Below are 14,961 nucleotides of genomic sequence, written 5' to 3' on the forward strand. Positions count from 1 at the left end.
AGCGCAGCAAAAATCTGACCAGGTTTGCTTTCAAAGTTGAAGTTCTTGAGTGTATTTCGAGCAATGCCCTCAATGTATTCTCTTGAGAAGTTTTTCTTCATGATCATGAAACCATAGAATGTGTCTGCATTCTTGTGCGTCTTCTCAATTTCCTTCAGCTTCTTCTGGAACTGTTCCTGCTCTGACTTTGAAAGGGTATTCCCAATGAAAACAGTGTCCTTCGTTGCTTCAGTCTGTTCCATGGATTCTGTTCTCATGCAATTGAGCAGTATGACTTGTGGGCCACTTGAACCAAGGTCCTTCTTAACAAACTCTGCATCAATGCACTGCTGCAGATCATTTACTGCATCCAATTCTTCAAAGTCATCTATCATCAGCAGCACAGGTAACTTTCTGGGGCATTCTGCTGCCTCATAAAGTAGTAGCTGAACCACCTGCCTGGCAACTTCAGTGAAGTCTTCTGCCGTGTCCCTCAGAACAGCACAGCGAAATGTGTTCTTTAGTGACCACAAGATATGCTTTGCAAGTGTGGTGCCCCCACAACCTGGGACATGCAGTAAGTTGAAGGACACACAGGCTTGCCTCAGAGAACATAGTTCTGGAATAATGGTGTCCTTAATGAAGTCATACTTGTCTCTCTTGATAAACGGCATGGATTCCGGCTGCTCAGCAAAATAGAAGTTCCACCAGGACACCTTCTCTCCTCTATAGAAGCTTTCCTCCAGCGACTTCTTCTCTTCAGTGCCTCCTTCACACTGGTTGACACAGAGAATGCTGAGGGTGTCTAAGCTTTCCTCCACCTTTTTTCTCAGGTGGACCTTGCCGGTTCCCCCACTTGGCAGGAAGCGGCTCGACCTGCGATTGTCTGACCACAAACTCAGCACAGTTCCATTAACCTCAGCGAGGCTGAGCTCATAGATAGACCTTGCTGAGATGTCTTGACTATGGAGTGCCTCAATTAGGTCATTCCAGCAAGTGAAAGCTCCCTCGTTCTCACAGATGCACAGGATCTGTTCAGTGCCTTGAAGCTCTTGCCGAAACATACTGAAGATCTCAAGCAGAGGGTCCATTCTGTCGTTCACACTGGATAACAACAAGAAGACAACCAGGAACCTTTTCTGAGGAAGTACATCTTTGCGACACAGGAAAGAAACAACACCTCGTACAGAAGCTCCTTTTTCAGTTGACCAGTGATCTGCGTCTGAAGGTTTCTCTTTTTTGGTATGCCCATTGCAGAACACCCAACTGGTATGCTTGGTAAGTTTAAGTTTTTCTGCTATGTTCTCGACTGCCTCTGTAATCTTATAATTCTTTGGAAAATGGGTATTTATCTTCCGGTGCTCTTCAAAGTACTTACACAGTCCATTTTCTTGAGACTCTGGGTCTAAATCCAAGACAGCAGTCAAATTCATCTCACAAAGAAATTCAAGGGATTCCAACTGCATAGCATGTGATTTGTTGGTTATCAATAAATACTGCTCGTAGCGGGATTTATCCAAAGACTGAGATCCACCTGTTAGCATTTCACTGAGCCTGGATCCCTGGACACTTCCTTTCACAGCAGTCAAACGCTTGTTCTCTGCTTCTCTTCTCAACTGTGACAGCAGCTTGATGTCCTCAGTGAATTTAGTGTATTCCTTCTTCTGACTGTTGTGAGCCAGGAGATCTCGGCTGCTGGTACCATCACGAATGAAGAATAACTTGCGCTCTTCTTCTTCTTCTTCTTTGTCCTTGTCCTTTTCTTGGCCTTGGCCTTTTTTTCTCCCCTTTTTCTTGTTGACACTGTAGACGTGATAGACGTCCTCTTGACAGACCTGATACGCCGGCACTACGTCCACCTCGATCACATAATTTTCGGAGGATGTCATATCCGGGTTGAGGACCTGAACAAATCGAGGGGGCTTAATGCATTTCTTCGCAACATCAATATGTTTGTGTTCAAAATGACCATCTACAGCCCGGTGTAATCCATTCACAAAAGCTTCTTTGTCCTGAACAACAACTCCCAGAATCTGCCCATGAATGAAATCTGGTAAGTCGCCCACACCAAAATGAATGGTGCCGTTGGTGCGGCTGTTCATGCAGGCTGCCGCGAAGCGAATGACCTCATCGGTAAACTTCTTCATTTTGTCCTCAGCGCTGGCTTTGTCTGTGTGGATGAATGCTTTGAATTCGTGGCAGGGTTCAATAAAATCCGACGCACCTGACTCGGTCACATCCAGGATGCTGTTCGATTTGTATCGGCAGGCATCGTGGTACCTGTGAAAAGGGTAGGGCTTGCAGAGTCTGTGGGACTGACCGCCTTGACTGCCAACTTGACCCTCTTTAAGTTGCACAAGTTCATCCCTCTTGCTAAGGATGAGTTTTGCTGGTCCCAACTTGATGCCTAATTCTCGGAGGTCTGACTTGTCAAGCAAGAGGAGGCTGGCCCCAGTAACGTCCTGTCCATGCAGGATCTCAGCATCGGCAGTGTCTGCAAGATTCTCTTTGAGAATCCACTGTTTGACATGGTCTTTAGTCCAGGTCTTAATCTCAGCAGGTAATTCTATCTGCCTGATTTGTGCTTCTTCCTGTTTGGTATGATAGAAGAAAAACATTTTTAAAAAAGAAACATCTGCAGTTTTCCTTCTAAGGTTGTCTAAAGAATTTTTTTGATCATGGCATGGTTTCACACGAACAGATGTTTCTTGAGAAGAGCAGACCCTGTCAGGAACCAAACTTTGTGAGCCTTTTTATAAGGCAGGGCACCTCCAACTGACACCTTCTATCGCATCTCATTAATTGGAACACCTGACTCAATTAGCTTTTGGAGAAGTCATTAGTCTAGCGGTTCACATACCTTTTCCAAACTAAACTGTGAATGTTTAAATAGTGCAGTCAGCATAGACAAAAAGAAGTACAATTATTTGTTTGTTATTAGTTTACGTAGATTGTGTTTGTTTATTATTGTGACTTAGATTAAGATTAATTAATGAGTTATTAATGCAGAAATTACATTACATTACAGGCATTTAGCAGACGCTCTTATCCAGAGCGACTTACACAACTTTTTACATAGCACTTTACATTGTATCCATTTATACAGCTGGATATATACTGAAGCAATGCAGGTTAAGTACCTTGCTCAAGGGTACAACGGCAGTGTCCTTACCCGGGAATCGAACCTGCGACCTTTCGGTTACAAGCCCAGTTCCTTACCCACTGTGCCACAAGTGAATCCAAAGGGTTCACAAACTTTTTCTTGCAACTGTATTTTACAACTGCAAGGCATAACCAGCAGTTTGAAGCCTGTTCTTCGCTTGGCTAGCACAGATTATACTTTTAGTAGCAACGTATTTTCGTGCTGTATTAATTAGCATTTACACGCAGCTTTGTAGCAATTACACCCATGCAATATAAATGTATTATTGTGTTCAGCCTGGTGACAGCATGGATGTTCAGGTGTTCTCCACACGTTTATGTCTAAAATCAATATTCATCAAAACTGAGTATGAAATGTGGCACTGAAAATCTTTAAAATGTTTTTTTTTTTTACATATTGCAATCTCCCTCACACACACACACTTGTCCATGGTGTACTATGAAATGTATTGGGTCAGATTTTTTGGAATATGTGCATCATAAATATATTCTAAATATATTATGATTTAACTGAATGTTTTGATGGCAGATGGGTTTCCTTCTAGACTATTAACATCTCTAAAATTAATACTGTTTCTTTGCGATTACTCTCTTACCTTGGTCTGACTTTGTTCAGCCATTTTAAAATCCCTCAGTTCAGTACACCTTGGCTGAGTCCTGTGCAACAGGTAGAAAGGGAAATAGCAATAAAAAACAGAAAGTAAGAAGTCATTAGACATTTATAGGAAATCAAATAAAAAAATGAATAACAAGAGGCATTTTATTTCTTTCTGTAAATTATACAGCCCAATACATTAAAAAAATATATCTAAAATAGGTCCTGTTTATACAGTGTTGGGCTGAGTCCTTCAAAACTGTAATCTAATACTGAGTACAAATTGTATGACCAAAAATGTACTGTAATTGGCTACAGTTACAGTACAGATTACTCAAAAAGTGTTTTACTTCTGGGTGGCTTCTAGTTTCATCAGCCAATTAAGTCCTAAAAAATGTGTTTGCAAAATAACTTAGTTTGTATGATTCTTGATCTTTGCATATATAGCTACAAAGCACACACTCACTTCCTGCTCATCCTCCTATGTAGGTGTACTGTACAGCTACACAGGAGGATGAGCAAGAAGCGAGTGTGTGCTCTGTAGTTATATATTCAAAGATCAAGAATCTGGGTGTACATGTGGTGTGTGTGTGTGTGTGTGTGTGAGAGTGTCTGTGTGAACTTGTAATACTACCTTTGTGGGAACCAAATGTCCCCACATGGATAGAAAGATGAGGAACATTATGCGTTATGGGGACCTTTTGCTGGTCCCCACAATGTCAAGAAGCTGTTTTAGGGTTAGGATTTAGGATTAGGGTTAGGGTTACAATTAGATTAAGGTTAGGGCTAAGGTTAGGCATGTTGTGGTTGGTGTTAAGGTTAGGGTTAGAAGTTACGGAATGAATGCAGTCAATGGGAAGTCCCCACAAGGATAGCAATACGGGACTGTGTGTGTGTGTGTGTATGTGTGTGTGTGCGCGCGCATGCATTTATACATGTAGTGTACATTGGAATCCGAAATGTAATTATGTAACCTTTAGAAAAGTAACTATAATGACAATAAAGACAAATGTAATAAATTTAAATGTCAAGAATTAAAGTGACAATATTTCAAAATTAAATATTTCCAGAATATACTAATAATATTTCCAGAATGAAGTTATAAGCTTTTAAAGGAGGATTGGAAAACAAAACTTAAAATCTGGAATTCTGAAGAAACCTAAAAAAAAATAAAAATAAAGTTATGTAATTATTCATTTTCAGATATAATACTCATAAAAGTTAAAATAATTTTGATACCTCTTTTTTGCATTTTTTTTGCAATGGATGAAAAAAAAAATCATATTTAATGTGTTTAAGTTAAAGGCCCTAATAATCCTAATAGTTTTGCACCCACACACGCAAGCAGATACATTATATTAGTATATGTTTTATATATTGATGTATTAGCACACAGTCAATATTTAAAGATCTTAATTAAAACAAGTTAATTAAAAAAAAATACAACGTGCATTTAAAATATTAAATGATCATTTAATATTATATGAAAAATAAAATCAATGCAAAACCTCACTTGGAGAATTTGAATTTTATTTTTAATGTATTCATCCTGAGGTTTTCATGCCTTGTAGTCGTCTGCTTCCTCATTCGTCTCAATAAATAAATAAATAAATAAATAAATATCACGGACCAATGGACTCTGTCATAAAATAGCACACAATTGTTCTTAAGTATCTACGTTTCAGTAACACCATACGAAGATAGCTACTTACAGTATGGAAAACTGTCATGGTCCTGTTTTCCTGTCTGTGTTTCCCCTGTTGGGCCGCCAGATGGCGGCACTTCTGTTTTGTGTCCTGCTCCCCCCCTGTTAATTGTATGATTGTTTCATTGTCTCGTTATCCCATCATTGTTCCCACCTGTCTTATCCCCTCCTTCTGGTTCGATTGTTTTTTGAGTTCACCTGTGTCTTGTTACCCCTGTCTATTTAAGTTCTCTGTTCCCTTGACTCGGGTGCTGGTTCCTTGTGTTTGTTCCCGATATCTGTTGGTTTCAAGCGTATGTACCTGCCTGTGTTTGTTCTGACTTGTGTTTTGTTTGACCTGCCCTTGTCTGCTACCTGCCTGTGTTCTGCCCTGCCCATGTTTGTGAGTTCCTCTTGTTTTCTGTTTTATTTAGATATTTTTTGAGTTTCGTGTTTTTTCCACTCTGCGCCTGGGTCCCAGCACCCGTACCGTCACAGAAGGAACCAGCCAGTTTGGGACCCAGCAGAGGTTTTTTTTTTTTTTTTTTTTTTTTTTTTTTTGTTTTTTTTTGTTTAAAATGCCATCGGGGTGGTGGGAGCTTCAACCTCCCAGTGCCCGGGGCGGGCGGTCGCGGAGGCGCCGTGGTCGGGCTGCCTCCCGGTCGGCCAGACCTCCAGCTGATCAGCCGGCGGATCCTGACCCTTTTGAGGGGTCGCGGCTTGCAATCTTCCCAGGGTCCGGCCCGCGGGGGTCCCGCCGGTCCCGTCCGGCTGCCCAGCCGGGTTCCCTACAGCTGTGGTCTGTGTTCCTGTCCCCTGCCCAGCCCAGATGGCAGGGCCCTCGGCCTGCTCCACCCCAAGTCCCAGAGGGACCTTCACGGCCTGCTCTGCCCCGAGTGCCGGAGGGACCTTCACGGCCTGCTCTGCCCCGAGTGCCGGAGGGACCTTCACGGCCTGCTCGGCCCCGAGTGCCGGAGGGACCTTCACGGCCTGCTCGGCCCCGAGTGCCGGAGGGACCTTCACGGCCTGCTCTGCCCCGAGTGCCGGAGGGACCTTCACGGCCTGCTCTGCCCCGAGTGCCGGAGGGGCCTTCACGGCCTGCTCTGCCTCGAGTCCCGGAGCGGCCTTCACGGCCTGCTCTGCCTCGAGTCCCGGAGCGGCCTTCACGGCCTGCTCTGCCTCGAGTCCCGGAGCGGCCTTCACGGTCTGCTCTGCCTCAAGTCCCGGAGCGGCCTTCACGGCCTGCTCTGCCTCAAGTCCCGGAGCGGCCTTCACGGCCTGCTCTGCCTCAAGTCCCGGAGCGGCCTTCACGGCCTGCTCTGCCTCAAGTCCCGGAGCGGCCTTCACGGCCTGCTCTGCCTCAAGTCCCGGAGCGGCCTTCACGGCCTGCTCTGCCTCAAGTCCCGGAGCGGCCTTCACGGCCTGCTCTGCCTCAAGTCCCGGAGCGGCCTTCACGGCCTGCTCTGCCTCAAGTCCCGGAGCGGCCTTCACGGCCTGCTCTGCCTCAAGTCCCGGAGCGGCCTTCACGGCCTGCTCTGCCTCAAGTCCCGGAGCGGCCTTCACGGCCTGCTCTGCCTCAAGTCCCGGAGCGGCCATCACGGCCTGCTCTGCCTCAAGTCCCGGAGGGGCCCCCAGAACCGCCTCGAGCCCCGGAGAGGCCCCCAGATCCGCCTCGAGCCCCGGAGAGGCTCCCAGATCCGCCTCGAGCCCCGGAGAGGCTCCCAGATCCGCCTCGAGCCCCGGAGAGGCCCCCAGATCCGCCTCGAGCCCCGGAGAGGCTCCCAGAGCCGCCTCGAGCCCCGGAGAGGCCCCCAGAGCCGCCTCGAGCCCCGGAGAGGCCCCCAGAGCCGCCTCGAGCCCCGGAGAGGCCCCCAGAGCCGCCTCGAGCCCCGGAGAGGCCCCCAGAGCCGCCTCGAGCCCCGGAGAGGCCCCCAGAGCAGCCTCCAGCCCCGGAGGCCTCGCCTGCTCTGACCCTTCCGCGGAGGCCGCCTGCTACACCCAAGTTTCGGGCTGTACTTGTGCCTCGAGCCCCGGGGGGGCCTCCGGAGCCGCCTCAAGCCCCAGGGGAGCCTCCGCACCGCCTCGAGTCCCGGGGGGGCCTCCGGAGCCGTCCAGAGCTCCGGAGAGGCCTCCAGAGCCGTCCAGAGCCCCGGAGAGGACAACGGTCCCATGTGTTGTCCCGCAGGGGCCGCCGCAGACTGCTCTGGCCGCCCCGCAGGCTAAGCCGCCTGCCTTGCCCCCTAGCGTTCGTGCTCCCCCTGGCGTTCGTGCTCCCCCTGGCGTTCGTGCTCCCCCTGGCGTTCGTGCTCCCCCTGGCGTTCGTGCTCCCCCTGGCGTTCGTGCTCCCCCTGGCGTTCGTTCTCCCCCTAGCGTTCGTGCTCCCCCTAGTGTTCTCGCGCCCCCCAGTGTCCGTTCTTCCCCTAGTGTTCTTGCTCTCCCTAGTGTCCACACCTTGCCCCCTGGCGTTCGTGCTCCCCCTGGCGTTCGTGCTCCCCCTAGTGTTCTCGCGCCCCCCAGTGTCCGTTCTTTCCCTAGTGTTCTCGCTCCCCCTAGTGTCCACACCTTGCCCCCTGGCATTCGTGCTTCCCCTGGCGTTCATGCTTCCCCTGGCGTTCGTGCTCCCCCTGGCGTTTGTGCTTCCCCTAGTGTTCTCACGCCCCCCAGTGTCCGTTCTTTCCCTAGTGTTCTCGCTCCCCCTAGTGTTCACACCTTGCCCCCTGGCGTTCGTGCTTCCCCTGGCGTTCGTGCTTCCCCTAGTGTTCTCGCTCCCCCTAGTGTTCGCCCTTCCCCCAGTGATCGTCTCTCCCCCGGTATCGTCGCTTCCCCCAGTGGTCGCCTCTTCCCCGGAGTCTGTCCTCCCCCCAGTGGTCGTCCCTCCCCCGGTCTCGTCGCTCCCCCCAGTGGTCGTCTCTCCCCCGGTGTCGGTCCTTCCCCCAGTGATCGTCTCTTCCCCGGAGTCCGTCCTCCCCCCAGTGGTCGTCCCTCCCCCGGCCTCGTCACTCCCCCTGGTGTCCATTCTCCCTTTGGTGTTCGTCCTCCCAACCGTGTGTCCGTGTGTTCCCCGGCCCCCCTGTCTAATTGTCTGCCTGCCTGTTTGTCTGTTGGTCTACCCGTATGTGTGTCAGCCAGTTTGTTGGCCTGTTTGTCTGCCCCCCAAGCCGTCAGCCCATCGGCTAACGTGTTTGCCCGCCTGTCTGCCTGTCTGTCAGTGTGCCAGTCCGCGTGTGTTTTGTCTTGTTTGCCTGTGTGTCAGTCCCTATGTCAGTTGTTGGGCTCCCCCCTCGCCTTCCCTGTCTGCCTGTCCCTTTGTGTGTCCGTCGGTGTCGCCGTGTGCCTCCCCGCCTGCTTGTCCCTGTGTCTGTCCTTGTAGGTCTCCCGATTGTGCCAGTATCTGGCAGTCTGTTTCCCCCTCAGTCTTGTCCAACCCAGTCCTGTGTTGTCGTGCCCCGTCTCGTTGCTGTCCTGTGTCTACCTCGCCCCAGTCCAGTCCTGTGTCCACCTCACCCCAGTCCAGTCCTGTATGTCTGCCTTGCCCCTGTCCAAGTCCCCCCTGGTTTCCTGAATCCCCCTGTCGCCCGTGTGCGGGCCCTGAATTTCCCCGTGTCGCCCGAGTGCGGGCCCTGAATTTCCCCGTGTCGCCCGAGAAGTGCGGGTCCTGAGTTTCCCCCGTGTCGCCCGATGTGCGGGCCCTGAGTTTCCCCCGTGTCGCCCGATGTGCGGGCCCTGAGTTTCCCCGAGTCCTGCCCAGCCCTGAGTCTCCCCGTGTCGCCCGGGTCCTGCCCAGCCCTGAGTCTCCCCGTGTTGCCCGGGTCCTGCCCAGTCCCGAGTCCTGTTCCCCCGTCCTAGTCCAGTCCCGAGTCCTGCGTCCCGTTCCAGTCCCGAGTCCTGCGTCCCGTTCCAGTCCCGAGTCCTGCGTCCCGTCCTGTTCCTGTCCAGTCCTGTTTCTGCCCTGAGTCCTGTGTCCAGTCCTGTTCCTGTCCAGTCCTGTTTCTGCCCTGAGTCCTGTTTCCAGCCCCGAGTTCCCATCCAGCCCCGAGTTCCCGTCCAGCCCCGAGTTCCCGTCCAGCCCCGAGTTCCCGTCCAGCCCCGAGTCTTGTTCTTGTCTTGTTCCTGTCCTGTCCAGTCCAGCCCTGAGTCTTGTCCTGTCCAGTCCAGTCCTGTTCCTGCCCCAGTTCTGTGTCCAGTCCCTGTTCCTGTCTGAGTCTTGTCTCTAGCCCCCACCCTCTGTTGACTCCCTCCCCGGGTCGGCCTCCTGGGACGTCAGGAGCCGTCCCTTGGGGGGGGGGGTACTGTCATGGTCCTGTTTTCCTGTCTGTGTTTCCCCTGTTGGGCCGCCAGATGGCGGCACTTCTGTTTTGTGTCCTGCTCCCCCCCTGTTAATTGTATGATTGTTTCATTGTCTCGTTATCCCATCATTGTTCCCACCTGTCTTATCCCCTCCTTCTGGTTCGATTGTTTTTTGAGTTCACCTGTGTCTTGTTACCCCTGTCTATTTAAGTTCTCTGTTCCCTTGACTCGGGTGCTGGTTCCTTGTGTTTGTTCCCGATATCTGTTGGTTTCAAGCGTATGTACCTGCCTGTGTTTGTTCTGACTTGTGTTTTGTTTGACCTGCCCTTGTCTGCTACCTGCCTGTGTTCTGCCCTGCCCATGTTTGTGAGTTCCTCTTGTTTTCTGTTTTATTTAGATATTTTTTGAGTTTCGTGTTTTTTCCACTCTGCGCCTGGGTCCCAGCACCCGTACCGTCACAGAAAACTAATAGAAAACATCGACGTTGTTGTGGAAGTTGTAAAGGATGAATTCGTCCGGCGAGGGCTATTATTTCCTACATTATGGAAAAACAGCCCATATCAGAGAAGTTCATCCTTTACCTATCTAAGAAGCAAGTTTACAGATTACACTCACGACTTCATAACGGCGATTTCACTGTAGTGCACCTAGTGAACTCAATGGTATGGCGATGTGGTTTACAAACTGTTTTCTGTAGGCAAAACAACTGAGATATAACATCGATATAGCATAACGACTGAAACCCAATAAAAACCCGATAAATTCAGTTACTGTTCTGCACTTTACTGTAAGATTTAACGTTATACTCACTGGACTCGGTGATATCACATTGTTCTTAGGAATGCCTTGACAGTCTTCAATTCATACTGTAGGCTACAGTTTTACAACAAAACACGAATTAATTGCTCAATTAATGAAGTCAATGCGAACATCTTGTCTCTGGGCATAAACACTACAATGCGGAAGAAAACGCTTCCTTATTTATAAGCCTCGAAAAAAAAGGTACGCGGAAACGACATAACTTGCCCCTTTACTTTCTGTCAGCATAATTGCAGCACTAAAGTTATGGCTATTTGGCATGGGAACTTGAATAATTAAGAATTGTTATATTGCCGATGTAAGGTTCATTCTATGACATTTTATTCGCGGATAAATTTTATATGTTGAAGTTCGTCCTCCGCTCCACCCTCACAGATTAGATCGGATATGTTTAAGTTTCGTTTCCTTACAACAACTAGTCAGAAACGAAACTATTTGTGTGTATACATAATGTCTTTCAATGAATCGTCCATTAGTACAGCTTTAACATTAACGACTGAAAAAGATATTCACTAGAGCTTTAAAAATATCAAGACATTGCACTGAAACTGAAATTGCTCTGAAATCAGTTGCAAGCTGTCAGTTAGTAGCCTACCAAATTAAGCAGCAGGTTATATTCCTTCTGTGAGCACCGCATGAAAACAAATGTGTTCGTCTTAAATATTTCCAACTACCATAAAGTAAGCATCTTTTCCGATAGAAAATATTAATAGTTAAAACAATTAGTCGTTACATTGTTTGAATGTATTGCCCATTGATGTCCGTTAGTGATATAGTGAAAGACAAGCGCCTCTGCTGTTTTCAGATGTGTTCAGATATTTTATTTTTTGCATACACATTAAAATAATTAGCGTAAACTGTAAACTTCTTAATCCGGTCGATACACCTTGTGTAGTTCTTTGTCTCCTAACGTTGAACCGCAATACCTACAAAACACGACTATATAGGCTTCCGCGTGCGTGCGTGCGTGCGCGCGCGCACGAGTGAACACAAATCACAACAGGACGGTAAAATGAAAGTTAGCACATCAGAATGATGAATACTGCACGAGAAAGACAGACGCAGAGAAAGGCAGAACTTTATTTCAGTCAGAATGTAGTTCCGAGGATCGAGATGTTGCGGTCCTAATCATTACTGACGCAGACGCTCTGATCCAAAGCGACGTAAAGGAGACCGTAGCTAAACAGGAATAAATTCACCTGATTAAAATGAACACTAGTACCAGACTTGGCACTACTCATTACTTTGCACTACAGGTTGTTGCGCACCTCCTCTATTATAAAGTATAAATGATGATAGTTGGAGAGAAAATTAAAAGTTTTTATTTATTTTTGTATTTAAATATAATTGCTATGGTAGGTCTCTGTAGGGAAATAGAATTAGAATTAGAAGAGAAAACGAACAAAAACACTTTACAAAACAGTGATATCATCCAAAATAAAACAATTCAATGCCCTGTTTTCATAACTGTGATATGTCCTTGAGTATAATGCAATAATAATAATAATAATAATAATAATTGCATTAAGAAATTAAGAAAACCAGGGGGCTGCTCAGCACTTGTACATCATCAGTATTAATACAGAAATGTATTTATTAACCATTAAGACTGGGACTCAGAATCTCAGAACATAAATATGTTATTAACACAATTATTCTCACTGTTGCAGGAAATCAACAGCAAGGACGTGCGTCAGATTCATGGAAGGCATGAAAATAATTATCCACACATTATCACCAAACCCAACAATATCCCATCTTGTGTCTGAAGCAGATTTCCCTTCACTTTCCCTGGAGACTCAGGAGTTCCTCCGGGACACAGGAGTCTATCCCAGCATGCACAGGGAGACGGAAGAGCGTGGACGCAGAACAGAGAACCCAGGACAGACAGGTTCAGTGAAGGTGGTGTGGAAAGTGTGCAGGTGGGTCACTGATTTAGAGGAGATCCCGTAGAAGGACAGAGTGCCGGCCGGCCAGGCCATGCACACCCCGACTCTGTGGGTAGAAAGAGCCCCCAAACTTCAGTGGTCTGTCGGTAAATCGGGGTCACATTCTGAAGAGCTCCTCCCATTGTGCAGGGCCTTGTTGTTGGTGTCACCAAATTCCAGGCTCCAGGGCTTGTCACTGCTGCCCCCAAGAGACTGTGAGATCCCTCCCCTTTCCTGGGGACCCCTCTGTACGTCACCCCAATCAGAGCGCGTTCCGGGGGTGTGCCCGACCCACCGGACCCCCCCAGTAACAGCGGGTCCCGCGGAGACCTTCTCTGCACAGCACTCGGGGGGGAAAGAAGTTGAATCTGTCCGGGTGATCAGGGTAGGGGTTTCCCCCCCCCGAGTGTGTCGCCCTCTGGCTCTCCGCAGAGAGAGAGAGAGAGAGAGAGAGCTCCACGCGTGCCGTGCTGGGGTCCAGCGTGAGCCGACAGGCGTCTGCAGACGAGAAGAGGAGAGACAACATCTCCATCAGAACTTAGTGGATTAGAGCCGGGGGTCCAGTACTATCCTTTGTGTGTGTGTGTGTGTGTGCGTGTGTGTGTGTGTGCGTGTGTGGGACCATCGTGGAGCAGCAATATTAGAAAGATGCCAGTCTATATATTGATGATGTGCATCTTTTTAAGTTAGTCTGGGTCTGGGTCGGAGTCGGAGTCTTGGCCTGCAGCTTGGAGTTGCCTACTGCCTACAGTCCACGTTGTCTGTTGTCTGCAATCTGCTCACCTTGACCACCATCATCACCATCATCACCATCTTTGTTAACAAATTAAGGAAACTGGAGGATGGACTTTTAGACCAGAGGACCATCTTGTGTGGGATACATCTACCTGCCTGGTGAGATCCTGCAACCTGTGTTAAACCAGTACATATGTTGAAAAACTCCTTTAGGACAAATATCTCTAACTCCCTGCTTTGCTGTATAATAAACGCCTTCTTGCATATTATATATCGTTTTGTGCTTAACTGGCTCTTCTTTCGGGTTGTGGTTAATACTGAGGTGTCTTTGTGTTACGATAGTGCACACCTGGTTATAGTAATACAGGTGAGTTACAGGTCGTAAGAGTGCACATGTGTGCATGTGTGTGTGTGTGTGTGTGTTTGAGAGGGAGAGATAGAGTGAGAGAAGCTCATGAGAGAGACGTCACTGCACTGTTGGAAGAAGAGAAGAAGAAGAGTCATGGGCTGGTTTGAGCCTGATTTCACCTCCATGGTCAATACTGTAGGGACAGAGGGACAGACAGAGCCTGAGACACACGGACTGCACTGTGTATGGGGTGCAGCGTGGAAACTGAGTTCTGCGACAATGGGAGAGCTCCACGCTGTAAGGACTTAGCTGACAAGCTTAATGCGTCTCCCTAGTTTTACTGTCGACAAAGCTGCAGACTCCACGGATGGTAGAACAGCATTTGGGTCTGTCCCAGAATGCAGTGGGAGTGGTTTTAACCAGAGAGGAGCTCTGTAGAAGCCCCTCTCTCACTATTCCTGACTCTCTCTCACTCTGTACTTACTTCAGTTTCTCCAGCCTACAGCCGGGGTTCTCCAGTCCAGCAGAGAGCGCTCTCACTCCCGACTCCCCTGGGTGATTGTAGCTCAGGTTTGGCTCCCTCAGGTGTGAGGGGTTTGAACGCAGAGCTGAAGCCAGAGAAGCACAGCCTCTCTCTGTCACCTGACAGCCTGACGGCCTGCAGAGAGGAGAAAGGTGCTCTTTACTCACACAGCTCTGCAGGAAAAGCAGAAATAATCATATCTGATGTGTCACAAATGCAGTGCGATACATTCATTTAGCAGGAGCTCTTATCCAGAGCAATGCAGGAGAAACATAAGTGTCATTTACTTACCACACACAGACACTGAGTCACCCTGTGGGTCTGTGACTGACCAGAAGGGGTCACCGATGAGCAGTAGGACACATTCTTTATGCCTCCTGAGATCCCTCCCTAGATATTATTCACTTATGCACCACCCTGCTGGACTAACAGCCACAGTCGGCACTGGCATGGTCCAGATTGGACACCAGAGAGCTTCAACAGATACCAGAATGTGGGGCCATTCACAGAATAGAACAGTGCCTTAACAGATACCAGACCATGGGGCCCATGCACACACTGGAACAGAGCCTTAACAGATACCAGACCATGGGGCCCATCCACACACTGGAACAGAGCCTTAACAGATACCAGACCATGGGGCCCATCCACACACTGGAACAGAGCCTTAACAGATACCGGACCATGGGGCCCATCCACACACTGGTATTGAGCCAGTCAGTATGAACCTTTCATTGCTATTTGCATGTGCAAGCAGAGTAGGAAGCGGTATAATTACACACCACAGACAAATGTCTGTCCCATAAGCCTTTACAGGAGGTTCATGAACGCAGAGATGAGAGGAGAGCTTTCCTACTTGGTGCCAAGTACGTCAATGCTGGATCATCGTCCAATCCAAAT

At 48.7% G+C, this 14,961-nt stretch overlaps 2 protein-coding genes across 3 annotated transcripts in view; both read right to left on the bottom strand.

Moving 5' to 3' along the window:
• LOC118219617 (cytochrome P450 2K1-like) overlaps positions 1–14,961 on the bottom strand; it is a 607,214-nt gene that overhangs the window by 140,011 nt on the left and 452,242 nt on the right. The window lies entirely within an intron of this gene.
• LOC118220412 (sterile alpha motif domain-containing protein 9-like) lies at positions 15–10,738 on the bottom strand (the record flags this gene model as incomplete). The annotated part of the gene is made up of 5 exons (XM_035404273.1): positions 10,518–10,738; positions 10,173–10,242; positions 5,449–5,459; positions 3,738–3,798; positions 15–2,570 (listed from the first exon to the last, which is right to left on the bottom strand). Coding segments are annotated over exons 4-5 (2,580 nt in total), but the record flags the coding sequence as incomplete, so codon positions are not given.

Source organism: Anguilla anguilla, chromosome 2 (genome assembly GCF_013347855.1).
Source record: "Anguilla anguilla isolate fAngAng1 chromosome 2, fAngAng1.pri, whole genome shotgun sequence".
Classification (NCBI taxonomy): domain Eukaryota; kingdom Metazoa; phylum Chordata; class Actinopteri; order Anguilliformes; family Anguillidae; genus Anguilla; species Anguilla anguilla.